General features: G+C 42.9%; 1 protein-coding gene across 1 annotated transcript in view; it reads left to right on the top strand.

The window, feature by feature from the left end:
• Positions 1-21,173, top strand: part of alg13 (ALG13 UDP-N-acetylglucosaminyltransferase subunit) — a 100,150-nt gene extending 78,977 nt beyond the window's left edge. Inside the window, exons 23-28 of the mRNA XM_085993612.1 lie at positions 10,001-10,078; positions 11,297-11,471; positions 13,480-13,584; positions 13,671-13,711; positions 15,279-15,450; positions 20,032-21,173. Coding sequence (XP_085849738.1) covers positions 10,001-10,078; positions 11,297-11,471; positions 13,480-13,584; positions 13,671-13,711; positions 15,279-15,450; positions 20,032-20,300 — 840 coding nt within the window. The 3' untranslated portion in view covers positions 20,301-21,173. The remainder of the gene's footprint in view (positions 1-10,000; positions 10,079-11,296; positions 11,472-13,479; positions 13,585-13,670; positions 13,712-15,278; positions 15,451-20,031) is intronic.
• The last annotated feature ends 430 nt before the right edge of the window (positions 21,174-21,603 follow it).

Below are 21,603 nucleotides of genomic sequence, written 5' to 3'. Positions count from 1 at the left end.
TCCACTTTGGTGGCAAAACAGGAAGGCAGATTATTATCTGAATGGCAATACTTTGGGAGAAGGGGAAGTGCAACGAGACCTGGGCGTCCTTGTGCACCAGTCGCTGAAGGTAAGCATGCAGGTGCAGCAGGCGGTTAAGAAGGCAAATGGCATGTTGGCCTTCATAGCGAGAGGGTTTGAGTACAGGAACAAGGATGTCTTGCTGCAGTTGTACAGGGCCTTGGTGAGACCACACCTTGGTTATTGTGTGCAGTTTTGGTCCCCTTATCTGAGGAAGGATATTCTTGCCATGGAAGGAGTTCAGCGAAGATTCACCAGGCTGATACCTGGGATGGCAGGAGTGACGTATGAGGAGAGATTGGGTCGATTGGGCTTGTACTTGCTGGAGTTTAGAAGAATGAGAGGGGATCTCATTGAAACTTGTAAAATTTTGACAGGCCTGGACAGACTAGATGCAGGAAGGATGTTCCCGATGGTTGGGGAGTCCAGAACCAGGGGTCACAGTCTAAGGATAAGGGGTAGGCCATTTAGGACAGAGATGAGGAGGAATTTCTTCACCCAGAGAGTGGTGAACCTGTGGAATTCTCTACCACAGAAGGCAGTAGAGGCCAATTCATTAAATATATTCAAGAAGGAGTTGGATATATTTCTCAAGGCTAAAGGGATCAAGGGGTATGTGGAGAAAGCAGGGACCAGGTACTGAATTTGGATGATCAGCCATGATCGCATTGAATGGCGGAGCAGGCTCGAGGGGCTGAATGGCCTACTCCTATCTTCTATGTTTCTATGTAATTTGGTTAGATTCAGTGTAGTTATGGAAAAGGACAAAGATAGACCAGGAATAAACGTTCTGAATTGGGGAAAAGCCAATTTTGCTAAGCTGAGGTGGGATTTAGCCATAGTGGACTGGAAACAGCTACTTGAAGGTAAATCGTGTCAGAGCAGTGGGAGGCATTCAAGGAGGAGACCCTGAGGGCTCAGAGCAAGTATGTTGCCTTAAAGAAAAAGGGTGGGACTAACAAATCTAGAGCTTCCTGGATGTCCAGGGACATACAGGGTAGGATAAAGAAAAAAGGGAGGAGTATGACAGATACCGAGGACCTAATACTGTAGAAACTCGAGTAGAGAGAGTGCAGGGGTGCAATTAAAAACAAAATTAGGAAAGCATGAAAAAATTTTTGCAAGTAAAATCAAGGAAAACCCAAAGATGTTTTATAAATACATTAAGAGCAAGAGGATAACTAAAGAAAGAGTATGGCCTATTGGAGACCATAAAGGTAACCTGTGTGTGGAGGCGGAAGACGTGGGTATGGTTCTTAATGAATACTTCGCAATGTCTGCATCGCCCCTCTTGTGAAAACAGATGCAATCAGGGAAGAGGAATGTGAAATATTAGATGAAATAAACAGTGAGAGAGGAAGTATTAAGTGGCTTAGCAGCTTTGAAAGTGGATAAATCCCCAGTTCCGGATGAAATGATTCCCGGGCTGTTAAGAGACGCAAAAGAGGAAATAGCAGAGGCTCTGACCATCATTTTCCAATCCTCTCTGGCTACAGGTGTGGTGCCGGAAGACTGGAGGACTGCTAACGTTACTTTGTTGAGAAAGGGATAAACCGAGTAATTACAGGCCAGTCCGCCTAACCTCGGTAGTGGGAAAATTACTGGAAAAAGTTATACGGGACAGGATAAATCTTCATTTAGAAAGACACAGATTAATGAGGGACAGTCAGCATGGATTTGTTAAGGGAAGGTCATGTCTGACCAACTTGATTGCATTTTTTGAGGAGGCAACAAGGAGGTATAGAAACATAGAAGATAGGAGCAGGAGTAGGCCATTCGGCCCCTCGAGCCTGCTCCGCCATTCAATGTGATCATGGCTGATCATCCAAATTCAGTACCCTGTCCCTGTCTTTTCCCCATATCCCTTGATCCCTTTAGCCTCAAGAAATATATCCAACTTTTTCTTGAATATATTTAATGAACTAGCCTCCACCGCCCTCTGTGGCAGAGAATTCCACAGGTTCACCACTCTCTGGGTGAAGAAATTCCTCCTCATCTCAGTCCTAAATGGCTTACCCCTTATCCTTAGACTATGATCCCTGGTTCTGGACTCCCCGGCCATCAGAAACATCCTTCCTGCATCTAGTCTGTCCAGACCTGACAGAATTTTATAGGTTTTGATGAGATCCCCTCTCAATCTTCTAAACTCCAGTGAGTATAAGCCCAATCGACACAATCTCTCCTCATACGTCATTCCTGCCATCCCAGGTATCCGCCTGGTGAATCTTCGCTGCACTCCCTCCATGGCAAGAACATCCTTCCTCAGGTAAGGTGACCAAAACTGCGCACACTACTCAAGGTGCGGTCTCGCCAAGGCCCTGTACAACTGTAGCAAGACATCCTTGTTCCTGTACTCGAACCCTCTTGCTACGAAGGCCAACATACCATTTGCCTTCTTAACTGCCTGCTGCACCTGCATGCTTACCTTCAGTGACTGGTGCACAAGGACACCCAGGTCTCTTTGCACTTCCCCTTCTCCCAATCTATTGCCATTCAAATAATAATCTGCCTTCCTGTTTTTGCCACCAAAGTGGATAACCTCACATTTATCCACATTATACTGCATTTGCCATGTTTCTGCCCAATCACCCAACCTGTCCAAATTGTACTGGAGTTTCCCGACATCCTCCTCGCAGCTTACCCTCCCGCCCAGCTTTGTGTCGTCTGCAAATTTGGAGATATTACATCCAATTCCCTCGTCCAGATCATTAATATATATTGTGAACAGCTGGGGTCCTAGGACCGATCCTTGCGGTACCTCACTAGTCACTGCCTGCCACTCGGAAAACGACCCGTTTATTCCAACTCTTTGCTTTCTGTCCGCCAACCAGTTCTCTATCCAAGTCAATACCTTGCCCCCCAATCCCATGTGCCTTAATTTTGCACGCTAATCTCTTGTGTGGGACCTTATCGAAAGCCTTCTGAAAGTCCAAATACACATCCACTGGTTCTCCCTTATCTATTTTGATGAGGGTAGTGCATTTGAAGTGTATATGGATTTTAGCAAGGCTTTTGATAAGGCCCCACATGGCAGACTGGTCACTAAAGTGAAAGCCCATGGGATCCAAGGCAAAGTGGCAGGTTGGATCCAAAATTGGCTCAGAGGCGGGAAGCAACGGATAATGGTTGGATGTTTTTGTGACTGGAAGGCTGTTTCCAGTGGGGTTCAGCAGGGCTCTGTACTGGGTCCCTTGCTTTTTGTGGTATATATCAATGATTTAGACTTAAATGTAGGGGGTGTGATTAAGAAGATTGCAGATGATACTAAAACCGGCTGTGTGGTTGATGAAGAAGAAAGCTGCAGATTACAGGAAGATATCAATGAACTGGTTAGGTGAGCAGTGGCAAATGGAATTCATAGAAACATAGAAGATAGGAGTAGGCCATTCGGCCCCTTGAGCCTGCTCTGCCATTCAGAGATCATGGCTGATCATCCAAATTCAGTACACTGTTCCTGCCTTCTCTCCATATCCCTTGATCCCTTTAGCCTTAAGAAATATATCCAACTCCTTCTTGAATACATTTAATGAATTGGCTCAACTGCCTTGTTTGGTAGAGAATTCCACAGGTACATCACTCTGTGAAAAAATTCCTCCTCATCTCTGTCCTAAATGGCTTACCCCTTATCCTTAGACTATGACCCCTGGTTCTGGATTACCTGACCAATGGGAACATCCTTCCAGCATCTAGCCGGTCTAGTCCTGTTAGAATTTTATAAGTTTCAATGAGATCCCCTCTCATTCTTCTAAACTCCAGCAAGTACAAGCCCAATCGACCCAATCTCTCCTCATACATCATTCCAGCCATCCCAGGTATCAGCCTGGTGAATCTTCGCTGCACTCCTTCCATGGCAAGAACATCCTTCCTCAGATAAGGCGACCAAAACTGCACACAATCCTCAAGATGTGGTCTCACCAAGGCCCTGTACAACTGCAGCAAGACATCCTTGTTCCTGTACTCAAACCCTCACTACGAAGGCCAACATGCCATTTGGCTTCTTAACCGCCTGCTGCACCTGCATGCTTAACTTCAGCGACTGGTGCACAAGGACGCCCAGGTCTCGTTGCACTTCCCCTTCTCCCAATCTATTGCCATTCAGATAATAATCTGCCTGCCTGTTTTTGACACCAAAGTGGATAACCTCACATTTATCCACGTTATATCTGCCATGCTTCTGCCCAATCACCCAACCTGTCCAGATCATACTGGAGTTTATCGGCATCCTCCTCACAGCACACACGCCCACGCAGCTTTGTGTCGTCTGCAAACCTGGAGATATTACATCTCGTTCCCTCGTCCAGATCATTAATATATATTGTGAATAGCTGGGGTCCAAGGACCGATCCCTATGGTACCCCACTAGTCACTGCCTGCCATTCGGGAAAAAGAGCCGTTTATTCCAACTCTTTGCTTTCTGTCTGCCAACCAGTTCTCTATCAAAGTCAATACCTTGCCCCCAATCCCATGTGCCTTAACTTTACACGCTAATCTCTTATGCGGGACCTTATCGAAAGCCTTTTGAAAGTGCAAATACACCACATCCACTGGTTCTCCCTTATCTATTTTACCAGTTACATCCTCAAAAAAATTCCAGTAGATTAGTCCAGCACGATTTACGTTTTGTAAATCCATGTTGACTTTGTCCGATCCGGTCACTTTTTTCCAAGTGCTCTGCTATTACATCCTTTACAATGGACTCTAGCATTTTCCCCACTACCGATGTCAGGCTTACCGGTCTGTAATTCCCTGTTTTCTATCCGGAGAAGTGTGAGGTAATGCATTTGGGGAGGGCTAACAAGGCAAGGGAATACACATTAAGTGGTAGGACACTGAGAAGTGCAGAGGAACAAAGGGACCTTGAAGTACAGGTCCACAGATCCCTGAAGGTTGCAGGCCAAGTAGATAAGGTGATTAAGAAGGCATACGGAATACTTGCCTTTATTAGCCGAAGCATAGAATACAAGAGCAGGGAGGTTATGCTTGAACTGTATAAAACACTAATTCGGTCACAGCTAGAGTACTGTGTACAGTTCTGGTCACCACATTACAGGAAAGATGTGATTGCACTAGAGAGGGTACAGAGGAGGTTTGCCTGGACTGGGGAATTTTAGCTACAAGGAAAGATAGGATAGGCTGGGGTTGTTTTCTTTGGAACAAAGGAGGCTGAGGGGAGACCTAATTGAGGGGCCTAGATAGAGTGGATAACCAATTTCCCTTAGTAGAGGGGTCAACAACCAGGGGGCATAGATTTAAAGTAATGAGATTTGAGGGAAAATCTCTTCACCCAGAGGGTGGTGGAGGTCTGGAACTAAAGTGCCGTAACCTGCAGGGCTACGAACCAAGAGCTGGAAAGTGGGTTTAGGCTGGATAGCTCTTTGTCGGCCGGCGCAGACACGATGGGCCGAAATGGCCTCCTGCTGTGCTGTAAATTTCTATGATTCTATGCCAGGCTATGAGGTTACAGATTGTGGTGGAATGCAATTCTGCTGCTGCTGATGGCTCACAGCACCTCATGGATGCCCAGTTATGAGCTGCTCGATCTGTTCTGAATCTATCCCATTTAGCGTGGTGGTAGTGCCACACAACACGATGGAGGGTGTCCTCAGTGTAAAGACAGGACTTCATCTCCACAATGACTGTGCAGTGGTCACTGCTACCAATGCTGTCCTGTGCAGTGGTCACTGCTACCAATGCTGTCCTGTGCAGTGGTCACTGCTACCAATGCTGTCCTGTGCAGTGGTCACTGCTACCAATGCTGTCCTGTGCAGTGGTCACTGCTACCAATGCTGTCCTGTGCAGTGGTCACTGCTACCAATGCTGTCCTGTGCAGTGGTCACTGCTACCAATGCTGTCCTGTGCAGTGGTCACTGCTACCAATGCTGTCATGGGCCGATGCATCTGCGACAGTTAGATTGATGAGGACGAGCTCAAGTAGGTTTTTCCCATCGTGTTGGTGTTCTCACCACCTGTTGCAGGCCCAGATTGGCAATTGTGTCCTTCAGGACTCGGTCAGTAGTGGTGTTACCGAGCCACTCTTGGTGATGGATATTGAAGTCCCTCACCCAAGGTACATTCTGTGGCCTTGCTACTCTCGGTGCTTCTTTGAAGCGGTGTTCAACATGGAGGAGTACTGATTCATCAGCTGAGTGATGGTGGCAGGCAGTTTCCTTGCCCATGCTTCACCTGAAGCCATGAGACTTCATGGGGTCCAGAGTCAATGTTGAGGACTCCCAGGGCCACTCCGTCCCGACTGTATACCACTGTGCCGCCACCCCTGGTGGTTCTGTCCTGTCAGTGGGCCAGGACGTACCCAGGGATGGTGATGGAGGGGTTTGGGACATTGGCTGAAAGGTATGATTCTGTGAGTATTACTATGTCAGGCTGTTGCTTGACTAGTCTGTGGGACAGCTCTCCCAATTTTGGCACAAGTCCCCAGAAGTTGGTGAGGAGGACTTTGCAAGGTCGACTGGACTGAGTGTGCCGTTGTCTTGTCCATAGCCGGTGCCGAGGTCGAAGCCGGGTGGTCCGTCAGGTTTTATTATTGTTTCTTGTAGCAGTTTGTTACTAAGTGGCTTGTTAGGCCATTTCACAGGGCAGTTGAGAGTCAACCACATTGCTGTGGGTCTGGAGTCACACACAGGCCAGACCAGGTAAGGATGGCAGATTTCCTTCACAAGGTCATTAGTGAACCAGATGGGTTTTTACGACAATCCATTAGTTTCATGGTTACCATTACTGATACTAGCTTTTTCTTCCATATCCTTTATTTAATTAACTGAACTTAAAATCCCCAGCTGCCAGTGGTGGGATTTGAACCTGCGTCTCTGGATCATTAGTCCAGGCCTCTGGATTACTAGTCCAGTAACATAACCAGTATGCTACCGTTCCTGTGAAAAGATAGAGGCGCACTGGAGAGGGTGCAGAGAAGATTTACAAGGATGATAGCAGAAATGTGAGGGTATACATATCGGGAAAGGATGAACAGGCTGGGGGTCTCTCTCTTTTCTCCTGGAAAAAGGCCGAGGGGTGACCTAATAGAGGTCTTTAAAATTATGAAAAATGTTGATAGAGTAGATAGAGAGAGAATGTTTCCATTTGTGGGGCAGAGCATAACTAGAGGCCATCAATATAAAATAATCACCAAGAAATCCAATAGGGAATTCAGAAGAAATTCTTTACCCAGAGAGTGGTGAGAATGTGGAACTCGCTACCACAGGGAGTGGTTGATGCAAATAGTATGGATGCATTTAACGGCGGGCTAGACAAGTATATGAGGGAAAAGGGAATCGAGGGTTACGCTGATAGAATTAGATGAGGAAAGACGGGAGGAGGCTCATGTGGAGCGTAAACGCTAGCATGGACTGGTTGGGCCGAATGGCCTGGTTCTGTGCCGTATAGCCTATGTAGTGCATGAATGTACCTGATGGCATGCAATTCAAAATGTACAGGTTTGTTTTCCATTATATGTACTTCTCAGTTGAATAGTATTTTTCTTTATGTAGTAAATATAATGTCACCATTAACACATTAGTATTACTGTTTGTGTAATATATATTCCCTTTTTATAGAGCTAGAACAATCTTTTCCATTCTGTGAACAGCATCTTGTGCCCTCAGGAACTGCAAATCATGAGACCTTTTCACTATTTTACGACAAACGTGCAGAATGGGCATGTAATTGGGAAATTAATTTCAGTATACACAAGTGTGAGGTGGTGCATTTTGGTAGGAAGTATAAAGAGGCCACATACTGATTGGATAATAGTCTAAATGGGGTAGAGGAGCAAAGGGATCTGGGGGTACAGATACACAAATCACAAAGTAGTGAAGCAGGTTAATAAAGCAAACCAAGCACTGCGGTTCACTGCTAGTGGGATAGAATTAGAAATCAGAAAAGTTACGTTAAATGTGTATAGCACCTTGTTTAGATTGCACTTGGAGTACTGTACACAGTTCTGGCCTCCATATTATATAAATAGGATATAAAGGCACTGGTAATGTGCAAAAAAGATTCACAAGGATGGTGCCAGAGCTGAGGATATACTTATCAGGAAAGGTTGAACAGGCTGGGTTCCTTTCTCTGGAAAAGAGAAGGCTGAGGGGCATCCTAATAGCGATCTTTAAGATTATGAAAGGGTTTGACAGGGTAGACATAGAGAGAACGTTTCCACTTTTTGAGTGTCTAAAACTAGAGGTCAGAAATATAAACTAGTCACTAATAAATCCAATAAGGAATTCAGGAGAAACTTCTTTACTCAAGAGGGTGGTGCAAATGTGGAACACACAATCACAAGGAGTAGTTGAAGCAAATAGCATAGATGCCTTTAAGGAGAAGCTAGATAAGCACATGAGGGAGAAAGGAATTGAAGGATATGCTGATGGGGTAAGATGAAGAGGGGTGGGTGGAGGCTCGTGTAGAGCATAAAGGCAACAAGACCAGATGGGGCAAATGGCCTGTTTCTTTGCTGTAGACTCGAGACACTAACTCTTACCAACCCTTGGAACATAGGAACAGTGACCAACTGTGCATAGCAAACACTCCATCTTTCTTCAAACATTGTCAGTTTATGGAGATTTACTTGTAATGGGCTTTTGGCTATCCATTTGAGCCTTGAAATAGTGTTCTGGGGTCATGGTGTGCTTTGATTCTTTGCCAAGCAACCTGTACCCAAGCTTAATTCAGGACAAATTTTTACGTGTTTTTAACATTGAGCTAGAAATTGACATGGCACATGCACTTGACATTCAAATTGATTTAGCTCAATTTCTTCCACAATCTGACAATGGTGTTCTGCCTCTGGATGTTTCTGGGAGTCAAAATCTGAATCAAAATTTGTTATTTATCTTCTCCAATCCTGACCAGGCATTAAATGGTATGGACCATCCCGTCTGGATTTTTTTCCCCATCCTGATCACCTGCAATGCATCTTTGAGTTGGAGAATGTGACCAGTGACCATATATGGCAAATGGAATGCTGATGCCCATTGTGCTGTCGTCTTGTTGCACATGGAGAAACAAACTGCAGGGAGAAATAACGTCAAAACACACATTGTTCTGAATATCACACAATTCAAGAAACCATCACATGTAATTCAAGAAACCAAGTTGCATTGCAGTTGAAATTTAGGGTTGTTCAACCAGATGATCGTTTGGAATCTGTGGCTGAAATTTCAAGAGCCTAATGTACTTGAAGTGCAGGGGAAGGAGTAAAATGTTACCAATTTGTTATTGGTGTGCTTTGTGCATTTAATATCCAAAAAATAGTTTGTACTTGGTAATGTGTTGGAGGGGGGGGTGAAAATGTAATTTATGCCCGATGGTTTCAGGTGCTATGTAATATCAAATCGTATTACTCTTTCACCAATGTGGTATTGTCTCAAGTGAAAACCGTTTATTTTTTTAAAAAGCGCTCAGTCAAAGTTGAACGCAGTAAAGCAGTCTTGGAGTTCTGACGTTCATTAACTGCTGAACTTGGGTTCAGAATTATCAGGTTACTGCCTTGAAGCTCACTGCTGCAATACAGAACTTCAATGGTTACGGAATTACCTTTTTAATGTGTGCCCCTGTATCATCCAAATGGATAGTGTAATAGTTTTGTTTAAACAGCCTCTTAATCATGTTTTCAGTTGATTGGGCAGATGATCTGGCTTCTTCCTTAATCACCCACGAGATCTGGTTCACTAAATTTTCTGTTCAGCCAAGCAATCCTCCGGGATCGTTATTTTTGGGGGATGTGGCGGGGTGCTGAGCAGGAAACCTCATAGCCTGCAGGTACTGTATTCAATGTAGCTAGAATTTTTTGGTGAGTTAGCTACTACGGATTTTTTATACTGCAGACATGCCGAAGTGTCTCTCCTGTTTTTATACATTGGGCCTTAGCCTAGGAATATTATTCCAGTGCAGGAGGGGGAATAAAACTGATTGATTGTTTGTCTTGTAGTCTATTCAGGAAGGATGCTCTGCCGCAGTGTCACCCCAGGAGAGCCAGGTTGGCGCACACTTCAATTATTCACAGCAGGTACACTTTTTCCAGAACAAAGCTATTGGTTTTATTCCTATTCCTGTCTGTAATCTGGTGTTAAATAGGAGTGAACACTTCCATTAAAAAAAAATAAAAAATAAATAACCAACTGAATACTTAGCAATTTCAGGCTTTTCATAGTGTTCTGTTTAATGGATGTGCCTATTACATTAGTGAGGGACTTGGTATATGTTGGTTTATTTTCTGTTGGAAATTACATTACAAATGCTTGTAACTGTTGAGTGTCTGTTGGTGTATAGGCCAAATTATAAAACTTGATATGCTTTGACCATTGATGATGTGCAACTTACTTCATTCCATATAGTGATCGTTCAAAAATTCTAATGTCTTTAATCCTGATTGCACATGACTCTCTTTTTCTCTGATGAACTTAGTTAATTCATCCGCTGTTAGTAGTTGTTTTTAAATTGGGGATTGGAAGAGCTGAAATCCATTTCCCACCAATAATATTTCCAAACCAGCTAATGCCAGAACAAATTGGTTTGTGTGTTTTGTGAGTATCCAGTTACCGTATGCTAGTCCTCCCAGAATGCCATGTGTGACCTCTGATATTATATTGCACAATGCTTTCTCGGCTGACCACTTGCAGGATTGTTTAAAAAAATTGTTCCAATAGTCTATGATGAACGTATAGTTATTGTGAATTGAGCAATTTGTGGCACAAATGAGATTACTGACTGGACCACTTGACATGAAGAAAGTGACCAGATCAGTTGTGGTCCACTAAACTTGATCAATATTCTTGGGCTGTAATTTAAGGAGTAATTCAAAGACTCCTGTGTAGTCTAACCAACACTGGAGTCACTAATTTTGGTTGTTTGTGAACCTGACCTGCATGATATGCAAAAATAATATGGTACTCCTGTCCTTTTTTGAGGGGAAAAATGGGTTTATTTTGAGTGCGCATGCCTGGACTGTGGGTTTCAGTTCATTACTCTATGTGCTGGCTACTGGCTAAATATGAAATATTAGTTTTTTTTAATATAGAACCGTTCCCTAAAGTGGAAGTATTATTTTCCATTGGTGCTAAGGTGAAATTGGTGTGAGTAATTTATAACATTGATCATGGCATCAGGATTATCCTACAAACAGTTATTAAAACATTCAGCTGTAATCTTTGCATTCAGAATTCAACAATGTTCATTTTTAAAGCATATGTATGGTATGTAAACTTGTTCCTTTTATTACTCCTAGATGATGGGAAATTCATCAGTGATATCAACGTCTGCTTGTGTTAGTGCAGCCCCTGTCGTAGGTTTCTCCTCTAACGCAGCAGAAACGAGCCAAACTTCGGTCACCTATACAACCGTGCCACAGCAGACTGCTGTACCACCTGTCCTTGTACCGTCTCATCCTGTTGGGAGGCCAGGTATAGAATCCAAAGCAGCCAGAGTTGGTTTATTCTGAGTTTGATGCTTCTGTAAACTTAATCTGATTCTAGTTGTGCTTTAAACTGGCGTTCAAGTGCAAGGGTGTCAAAACACTACTTTGTTTTTCAAAGTAATTACCAATCATAAACTGTTGCTACACCATACCAAATCCAACAACAGTACCAAACTATAATATCAAAAATAATGAAAATCCATTCACTTGGCTGCTGATATAAACATGGAAACCTTCAGAGAGTAGATGGAGAGAAACTATTTCTGTTGGCTGAGAATTCTAGGACATGGGGGGCATCATTTCTTTTAAGCTATAGTGAAGTCATAAACCTAAAAAAAATAAAAATAAAATAGGATTTTGTTACACTGCACAAAATATTTTCTCATTGTATGCAGAGCAGTGTCTTTGGGATAGGAAAATAAGTCTAGCCACTTGGTGCCTCTTGCACTATTTTTAAACACCAGTAGATGGTACTCTTTTATTAGTCTTGCAGAAATGACAGCAGCCAAAGCTCCAAGTTTAAAGTAGAAAAACAAACATGCGTTTTCAGTTTTTTTTTGCATTGATTTTTATACCAAAGCTGAGAAATATTGGAATTGACTATAGCAAAAAGAATTGGCTGAAATCATTTATGTCTCAACCAAAAACGCTATTAGGGTTACTACCTTTTTTTAGTTTGATTTTGATTACAATATATGGAGAAAGGAGAAATGAGTAATCACCTGAATACATGCTTCCATTGCCGGGGAAAAAGCACCTTGCTTGCTTGTCTAGCATTACCTTTATATGTGTACCTGTGTTGTCGTCGTCGTTGTTGTTGGCGGCGGGAGGAGCAGGTGGGTGGAAGTAACTGTTGTGTAAGGCGTCTTTGAATCAACCTGTAAAGTGTTCCTGCGGGCTCTTTTTTCCGCCCTCCCCCCCCCCCCCCCCCCCCCCAAATGTCATTTGCAAACTATGATCTGCACAAAGTACAGGCTGAAAATATAAAGTAGATTGGGTGGATGTGGATTGATGTGAGGATCTTCAATGTGTTTGTGATTGATCCTCTGTCTAAAAGCTACATCTTGGTCAAATGAACACTTTTTTTGGTCAAGGACCTTTTTATAGGCCTTTGTCTCTTTTTACTCATTCCTCATGCTTCACATGGGGTTCAAATGTAAACTTTTCTATCCAAATATGCAGTATAAGTTGCTTGAAGGAAAGACCTAATTTCATATTGCAATATACTGATCACTAGTGCAAAGTGTAAGCTGCTTTTGTTAATTATCCTCCTCTTAAAGGCGAGAACTGACTTGGGGTTTAGATCCAAGGGCACTGGTAGCCCGATGATAAATATAATTGGCCATTCTTCACATCTAAGCTGATGCAATGAATGTTGGTAAACTAGTCAACCATCATAGTTTAGCCCAATCTTGTTCTTGCACAATTTGCTTTTGCGCACATACAATGCAGCTTCCAGCAGTAATCGGTGGGTAGTGATCTGGAACAGGGTCCTGTCTTTTTCTCCAATTTGCTAAGTCAAATAATTTCACCTCAACTGAGTGCCAAATCAGCACAGTATAAGAATTGAACTGGCAATATTCTTTCTGTATAGCTTAATGCTGCCTTTTTTTAATCCTTCTTTAACTAGTCTGAAACAGTTTACCCTTCACTCACCCATGGTTTATGTACTCTTATCTTTTGCTTTGACACAAGTTGCAGGAAAGTCATTGTGTTACTGTAGTTTCTGATGGCCTGTATCACTCTTTCCACACCCCCCTCTCTTACTTTCAGTACTTTGTAGAACCAGAACTTCCATTATATTCTGTTCTGGAGAGTAAACGTCCTAGCCTATTTTTTTTTTAAGTCTTGACGTGCCAATCCATGCGTTAACCATTGACCACGGCTTGCTGTGGTTTTCGATTCTACACTTAAGCTGGAAGAATGTGATGTGCTCTGCTTACTTTCCAGTAGCCATACTTTCCGATATGTATTTTGATTTCTGTTCCACTCAGGTCCTCCTCTTCCTGTCAATGAAATGGGTGAAACCATGAGTTCTCCTGCACCACCACCACTGCCGCCATATTCCTGTGATCCCAATGGCAATGATCTCCCTCGAGGTGAGACCCTTTTACTCTGAACACAACCAAAGTTCACGCATGCTCAAGTTTTATAGTAACAAAAGTCTATTTGATTTTTTTTTTAGATAGAAAGGTGGTTCAGTATTACTTCAACCTTGGCTTGCAGGTGAGTTTGATGGGAATTATATGATTACAGCCATGTGGTTCTAGATATGTCAAAATCCAGTGTCCTTTCTGACATTTTTCAAAAACTTAGAACGAGTCACCCAGGAGATGTTCTGTAGAACTTCAGAGAATCTTATTTTGTCTTTCTAACACACACATACTCATTCTTAAATGATGGCACACAACTTTTATTCAGGATTCACTTTGATGAGGTTCTCTCTGCAAGCCTCTTGGATACAGTTACGGCAACATGTGACTTAAGTTCCATTTTAAAGCTGAGATCACTAGAATGCCTAAGACTCTGGCATATATTACAGGCCAAGTGTAGCAGCATGATTACTTGCTTAATTAATTCATGATGTCTGTTGTGTCTTTGGGCGATCTCTTTTTTTATTCGTTCATGGGATGTGGGCGTCGCTGGCAAGACCAGCATTTATTGCCCATCCCCAGTTGCCCTCGAAGGTGGTGGTGAGCTGCCTTCTTGAACCGCTACAGTCCATGTAGTGAAGGCACTCCCACAGTACTGTTAAGGAGGGAGTTCCAGGATTTTGACCCAGCGATGATGAAGGCACAGCGATATACTTCCAAGTCAGGATGGTGTGTAACTTGGAGGTGGTGGCGTTCCCATGCACCTGCTGCCCTTGTCCTTCTAGCTGGTAGAGGTGGGTTTGGGAAGTGCTGCTGAAGAAGCCTTGGCAAGTTGCTGCAGTGCATCTTGTAGATGGTATACACTGTAGCCACGGTACGCTGGTGGTGGAGGGAGTGAATGTTTAAGGTGGTGGATGGGGTGCCAATCAAGCAGGCTGCTTTGTCTTGGATGGTGTCGAGCTTCTTGTGGTGTTGGAGCTGCACTCATCCAGGCAAGTGGAGAATATTCCATCACACTATTGGCTTGTGCCTTGTAGATGGTGGAAAGGCTTTGGGGAGTTGGGAGGTGAGCCACTTGCCGCAGAATACCTAGGCTCTGACCTGCTCTTGTTGCCACAGTATTTATGTGGCTGGTCAGTGGTGACCCCCCAGGATAATGATGGTGGGGGATTCGGCGATGGTAATGCCGTTTAAATGTCAAAGGGCGGTGGTTAGACGCTCGCTTGGAGATAGTCATTGCCTGACACCTTGTGTGGTGTAAATGTTACCTGCCACTTATCAGCCCAAGCCTGAATGTTGTCCAGGTCTTGCTGCATGCGGGCATGGACTGCTTCACTATCTGAGGAGTTGCGAATGGCACTGAACACTGCAGTCATCAACGAACATCTCCATTTCTGACCTTGAGGGAGGGAAGGTCATTGAAGCAGCTGAAGATGGCTGGGATCAGTAGTAAACACTGGGTTTTGGAGTGTTATCATAAAAGCATATGGGTTCTGTCTAGAAATTTGAATTTGTATTTATAAAACTATTTGGTGTTCATATCTGTTGCATGAATTACTTAGCTGTAAATTAATCTTGGTAAAAGTCCTTTTTACCATGTTGCAAATAATCAGCTTGATTTGTCTTTTTCCACAAAGCAAGAAAAAAATCACCATTTGCTTGGTTCTGGGCAGTTTTGAGTGTATTTCTCTTGTTTCTAGTGTTACCACCAAAACTATTGGCACTCGGTGGTCTATATGCCACAACAGCAACCAGTGGATGTATACCCAGCATTCCCTGCAGCTCCCCAGTTTGTTGAACAGTCAACCGTGCCACAGCTGTATGGTGACAACGGGAGAAATGATCAAAGTTCCTCTGACCCTATGTCGAACGGCAAGTTTATTTTATATTTTCAGCAGATTTTCTTTGAAACTTCAGACATGTTTACACATTGTTCAAACTTTAATTAGTGTGTTTTTATTGAGAATCAAGCAATCTGGTCAAGAATGGCTTTGCTAGATGCAGAGTAAAGCTCCCTCTATTCTGCCCCAACAATGTGTCATGTCCCTAATCCTGACTGCACCAGTTTAACATTTTATCCATTTCCCACACTAGCCGTGCTGAGATTGACCCTTGGCTCTGAATTATGGAGAGTTCTGTTATGGATGCTACCCACATGACCAATTGTTCTGTGGAATGTTTTCAGCTTCATCTATAAACTCCTATTCATTATCTTCAGTTAATCTTCCTGGCATGTCATCCACACACTCTCAATTTAAAAAATATTAACATTCCCTGTACCTGTTCCTGCATTATAAAAAAATAAATAAACAAAGGTTGATTTTTGAAGGGCGCTGAATGTGATTCTTCAACTACAGCAATTAATTAGAACTTTAAATGAGATTGTTGAGCATAACATATGGTTGAGTAATGCTTGGGAAGGACCAGATTGAAACTATTGAAACCCATTTCACATGGGACCCTTGCAGACAGACAACTGATCTCAACAGTCTGGGCTGATTGGTGAAACACCAGTGCCCAATTCACTGGGCTACCCAATTTCTAGCTTCCCTCTGGCCCCCCGCCCCCCAATGATTTAAGCTACCGAGGTATTTAAAATGATTAAGGGATTCTGTTCCGAGCCCAGTCAGGTATGTGAATCATATTCCACAGCAAATACAGAAGGAACCAGAAATAACTCTAGGCATTATTATTCATTAGAACATAGAAAAATAGGAGCAGGAGTAGGCCATTCGGCCCTTCGAGTCTGCTCCGCCATTCAATATGATCATGGCTGATCCTCTATCTCAACACCATATTCCTGCTCTCTCCCCATACCCCTTGATGTCTTTTGTGTCTAGAAATCTATCTATCTATCTCAAATATATTCAGTGACTTGGCCTCCACAGCCTTCTGTGGTAGAGAATTCCACAAGTTCACCACCCTCCTCTCAGTCCTAAATGTCCTACCCCTGAGACTGTGAACCCTTGTTCTAGACCCCCCAGCCAAGGGAAACATCCTCCCTGCATCCAGTCTGTCTAGCCCTGTCAGAATTGTATACGTTTCAATGAGATCCCCTCTCATTCTTCTAAACTCTAGTGAATACAGGCCTAGTCGACCCAATCTCTCCTCATACGACAGTCCTGCCATCCCAGGAATCAGTCTGGTGAACCTTCGCTGCACTCCCTCTATGGCAAGTATATCCTTTCTTAGGTAAGGAGACCAAAACTGCACACTGTACTCCAGGTGTGGTCTCACCCCTGTATAACTGACGTAAGACATCCTTGCTCCTGTACTCAAATCCTCTTGCAATGAAAACCAACATACCATTTGCTTTCCTTGCTGCACCTGCATGTTTGTTTTCAGTGACTGGTGTACAAGGACACCCTGGTCCCTTTTGTACATCAACATTTCCCAATCTATATCATTTAAATAATACTCTGCCTTTCTATTTTTCCTACCAAAGTGGATAACTTCACATTTATCCATGTTATACTGCATCTGCCATGTATTTGCCCACTGCCTCAACTTGAAGCCTCTGTGCATCCTTCTCACAACTCTCAATCCCACCTAGTTTCGTATCGTCAGCAAACTTGGAAATATTACATTTGGTTCCCTCATCCAAATCATTGATGTATATTGTGACTAGCTGGGGCCAAGCACTGATCCCTGCGGTACCCCACTAGTCCCCTCCTGCCACCCCTAAAAAGACCCATTTATTCCTACTCTTTCCTGTCTGTTAACCAATTTTCAATCCATATTACCCCCAATCCCATGTGCTTTAATTTTGCACACTAACATCTTATGTGGGACTTTATCAAAGGCCTTCTGAAAATCCAAATGCACCACAGCCACTGGTTCTCCCTTATCTATTCTACCAGTTACATCTTCAAAAATCTCCAGTAGATTTGTCAAACATGATTTCCCTTTCATAAATCCATGTTGACTTTGTCTAATCCCGTTGATATTTTCTAAGTGTCCTGTTATCACATCCTTTATCATAGACTCTAGCATTTTCCCTACTACTGATGTTAGGCTAACCGGTTTTCCCTCCTTTTTTAAATAGTGGGGTTACATTTGCCACCCTCCAATCTGCAGGAACTGTTCCATAGGCCTGGATATTCCGATCCCTACGGGTGTGTACGAGCAGTGTACCCACCGTTGGGGACATTGGAAATGCCAGTTTCAGGCATGCGCTGAAAACCGGCATTTCCGATCTGTCAAGAATGCTCTTGACAGATTGGACGCCTGCCCTGGAGAAGGGCCTCCTGCGGGCGGATAGTTCCGCTTTCTGGAGAACCTCCGCCCGCAGAAAACCCTTAGAAATCTTACGCCTGGTAAAAGCAGGCATAAGGTCTACTTTTACCAGGATAAAAGTTTGTAAAAAAAGTGGGGGGGAAAAAGTCAGTCACTTACCATTTTAAAAAAAAAAGCTAAGTTTATTTTTAGCCCTGTAAAAAAAAAACTAATTTTTTTCAAAAAATTAAATTGTTCAAAAAAATTTATTGTAATTTCAACTAATTTTAAAATGGTGATGGTTTTTTAAATTTATTTAAAGTTTTACTATTTTTTCATTGATCTCCATTCATATATTTGACAGGTCTATCTGTCAAGTGTATGAAGGGAGATTCCCTTCTTTGATTGGCTTCCCATGGCCCATGTGATCCTAGGGACACTTGCGAACCACATGTGCCTCTGGGATACGTGGACCCTGCGCACTTGGAGTTGGAGAGGCCCAGCATCGGGACTATATGCACCTCTGGAGCCCTCTGGTAAGTGCATACATTTTTCCCAGATCGGAGGCCTCCGCATGCGGGAAGCCTCCGATCGGAAAATACGGCCCATAATCTATAGAATTTTGGAAGATGACAACCAATGCATCCACTATTTTCATTGCTACCTCTTAGTACTCTGGCATGCAAATTATCAGGCCCTCGGGATTTATCAGCTTTCAGTCCCATTCATTTCTCCAGCACTTTTTTTTACAAATGCTAATTCCCTTTAATTCCTCCTTCTCACTCGACCCTTGGTTCCTTAGCATTTCTGGGAAGTTATTTGTGTCCTCTGCCATGAAGACAGAACCAAAGTATTTGTTTAATTGCTCCGTCATTTCCTTGTTCCCCATTATAAATTCACCCCTTTCTGGCTGTAAGGGACCTACATTTGTCTTCACTAATCTTTTTCTTTTTACATGCATGTAGAAGCTTTTACAATCCACTTTTATGTTCCTTGCAAGTTTACTCTCGTACTCTATATTTTTCCCCTCTTAATCAATCTCTTGGTCCTTTTTTGCTGAACTCTTAAACTGCTCCCAATCCTCAGGCTTGCTACTTTTTCTGACAACTTTATATGACACCTCTTTGGATCTAATACTATCCTTAATTTCTTTTGTTAGCAATGGTTGGGCCGCTTTTCCTTTTGTGATTCAATGAAGATGAATTAATGGCTAAAATGTAAATTAGAATTTCAACTTTGTAAAATGTTAAAATTCTGGGCCTCATCAGCCAGTCCTCGGACCACTGGACACAATTGGGGATTCCATTTCTGAGCAAGTGCACCCAGTGGTGTTGGCAGCTGAGGCTCAGTTAATTCCAACACCTAATTTTGTCTGAATTATGCCACAGGAGAAAAGTTGGTCATGTGCTTAGGATTTAAAACTTATTTACATGGGGTGGGCGAGGGGGTGATGATTGATCATAATCACTGCTCATTTCAAACTTTTAGATAACAATGACTAACTTAGGTTTATGGTTTGTGTCTGAGCACAGTGAATACGAAAATGGGAGTGTTTCTGCAGAATTACTCCGCTAAAGCTGTCGGGCGGAAGCTTGAACTAATTTTAGTAGGCGATCGTTAACTGTGGAATGTTTTCTATAAACTCCTTTCCGTTACCTTCAGTAACTCTTCCTGGCATGTCATCCCCACTCCCTTAATTTAAAATATTAACACTCCCATACCTGTTCTGCATTATAAAAATAAACGCAATTGATAAGGTTGCTTTTTAAAGGGTGCTGAATGTGATTCTTCAATTACAGCAATAATTAGAACTTTTAAATGAGGTTGTTGAGGGTAACATATGGTTAAGTAACACTTGGGCAGATTTGGATGTGATAATTACAGAATTCTTACAAACCATTCCAAAAGGTAGGTGGTCTTGTGTAGTTAATTTAAAATCTGGATGAAAGCTGATCTGCATGTTTCCACAAAGCTGCATGAGCCCCTCTCTTCTCTTCCCCCCCACCCCTGCCACGCGCACTCCCCCTGGAAGAGTTCCTCTTGCTTTGGGACACATTTTTCATGATGGAACAGATGGTCGTCTTGTTCAAGTTGAGAGCTCTTGCAGGTAGTCTGCTGGTTCCCCCTAAGTTGTAACATTTTCTTCTCCTCTTAGAACTTTTACAACTTAATTTTACAACTTAAGGGAAAAAGGTGGTTGGTTGTTTTCAGTACTAAAGGGCTGCTTTTATTTTGCAGGTTCTTATCCTATCGCGGAGCCTCAACCAGTTCCTCATTCAGCGGTATACTATCCAGTGTTGACAGACCAGTACATTCCAGCACCTATATCTGCTTATGATCCCTGCATCCCTGTAACATCCACGCTTCACTATGTTGGTCCCTGGTACCCAACAAACCAGATGTGCAACAGTTCTTCAAGGCTGCAGAGCACAGCATGTCCCACGCCGTCGCCTCCGTTAAATTATGTTGGACCTGCCAATCAGCCTACACATTATGTATCTCACTAAGTGTACAAAATAATGGCTTTGGTCTTAACAGACCCAACTAAAGGAGTAGATTGTTAACCCCGTTTCTCCCTCTTTCCTCCTCTTCTCTTTTCCCCCCCCCCCCCCCAAACTAGTATCCGATCCTTTAATTGCCTTCACCCTGAAGATTCAATTTTATTTGAATACTTCTCTATAGACACTTTCTATTCAGATAGGGGATGAAATCTTCTATCTTTTGTCTGCATTTCCCTTGAATGTTTGCGTATATGGTCTTTTATTTAAATGGGAGTTTCATCTCGATCCTGAAAATTTCTCGCTTTCCAGTAAAATTCCCAATTGGATTTGTAGACCGAAAATAGGGTAAATGTTGCTAGTAAGTAGATGTGCTTTATACCGCATCTTTTCCCCCACTGCACAATGTCAACGGAGAATTTCTCGCACCCATTTTCCCCACTGCAGTGTCAACAGAACATTGCAACTTCCCCTTGAGTGAAATGGCTGTCTTCTGGATTCAGTTGAAGAACTGTTTCACGAAGGATTGCCCTTCAAAGAAGGAAAATTATTCCTACTTGAGTACCATTTTCCACCTAATTTTCCTGTTTGTTTGCTGATGATTCTATCTGTACCACTTCTACCTCATGTTTAAACATTGAAGTTTGCAATGTCTTTAGTTTGTGAAAGCTTGTATATTTTTATAAGGTATCTGGTTCAGCTTAAAATGTTGACTTCCTCTTATTAGTTTTGTTGGGCCACAGAAAAAATGTTTGGCATTGATTTTGTTTTTGTTTTAGACTGTTGATGTCTGCTGCTGAGTACAGTTATAAGAGAAATGGTGTGTGGTTGTGGGTTCACCTTTATTTAAAAACGTTGAATAATAAAACCTGAGCACTGCAATCTATTTGTGTCAATGTGCTACTTTTACAAGTGATAACAATCAACAAATGTAGCAGGGCAGCATCTTGTATTGACTCTTAAATCTAAATTTTCAGTAAACTGGGGCTGAGGGAAGAAAGGGCAAGGTAAATTTGATGGCAGTCACTAGAGGCTACTGTAATCATAGAATAGTACAGTACCGAAGGAGGCCATTCAGCCCATCGAGTCTGCGCTGGCTCTTTCGAAGAGTAATCCAATTAGTCACACTTTTTCTCCCTTACCCCCCGCCCCCCCCCCCCCCCCCAAAAAGCCCCTGGCCTCTTTCCCCATATCCCTGCAATTTTCTCCAAGTATTTATCCAATTTCCTTTTGAAGGCTACGGTTTCCCACCACCCTATCGGACAGTGCATTCCATTCATTGCGTAAAAATGTTTTTCCTCGTGTCGTCTCT

This window comes from Somniosus microcephalus, chromosome 1 (assembly GCF_052327205.1).
Source record: "Somniosus microcephalus isolate GS21.2 chromosome 1, FLI_Smic_1.0, whole genome shotgun sequence".
Lineage (NCBI taxonomy): Eukaryota > Metazoa > Chordata > Chondrichthyes > Squaliformes > Somniosidae > Somniosus > Somniosus microcephalus.
Note: the sequence above shows the minus strand (reverse complement) of the source record. Positions and strands in the feature narration are given on the sequence as shown.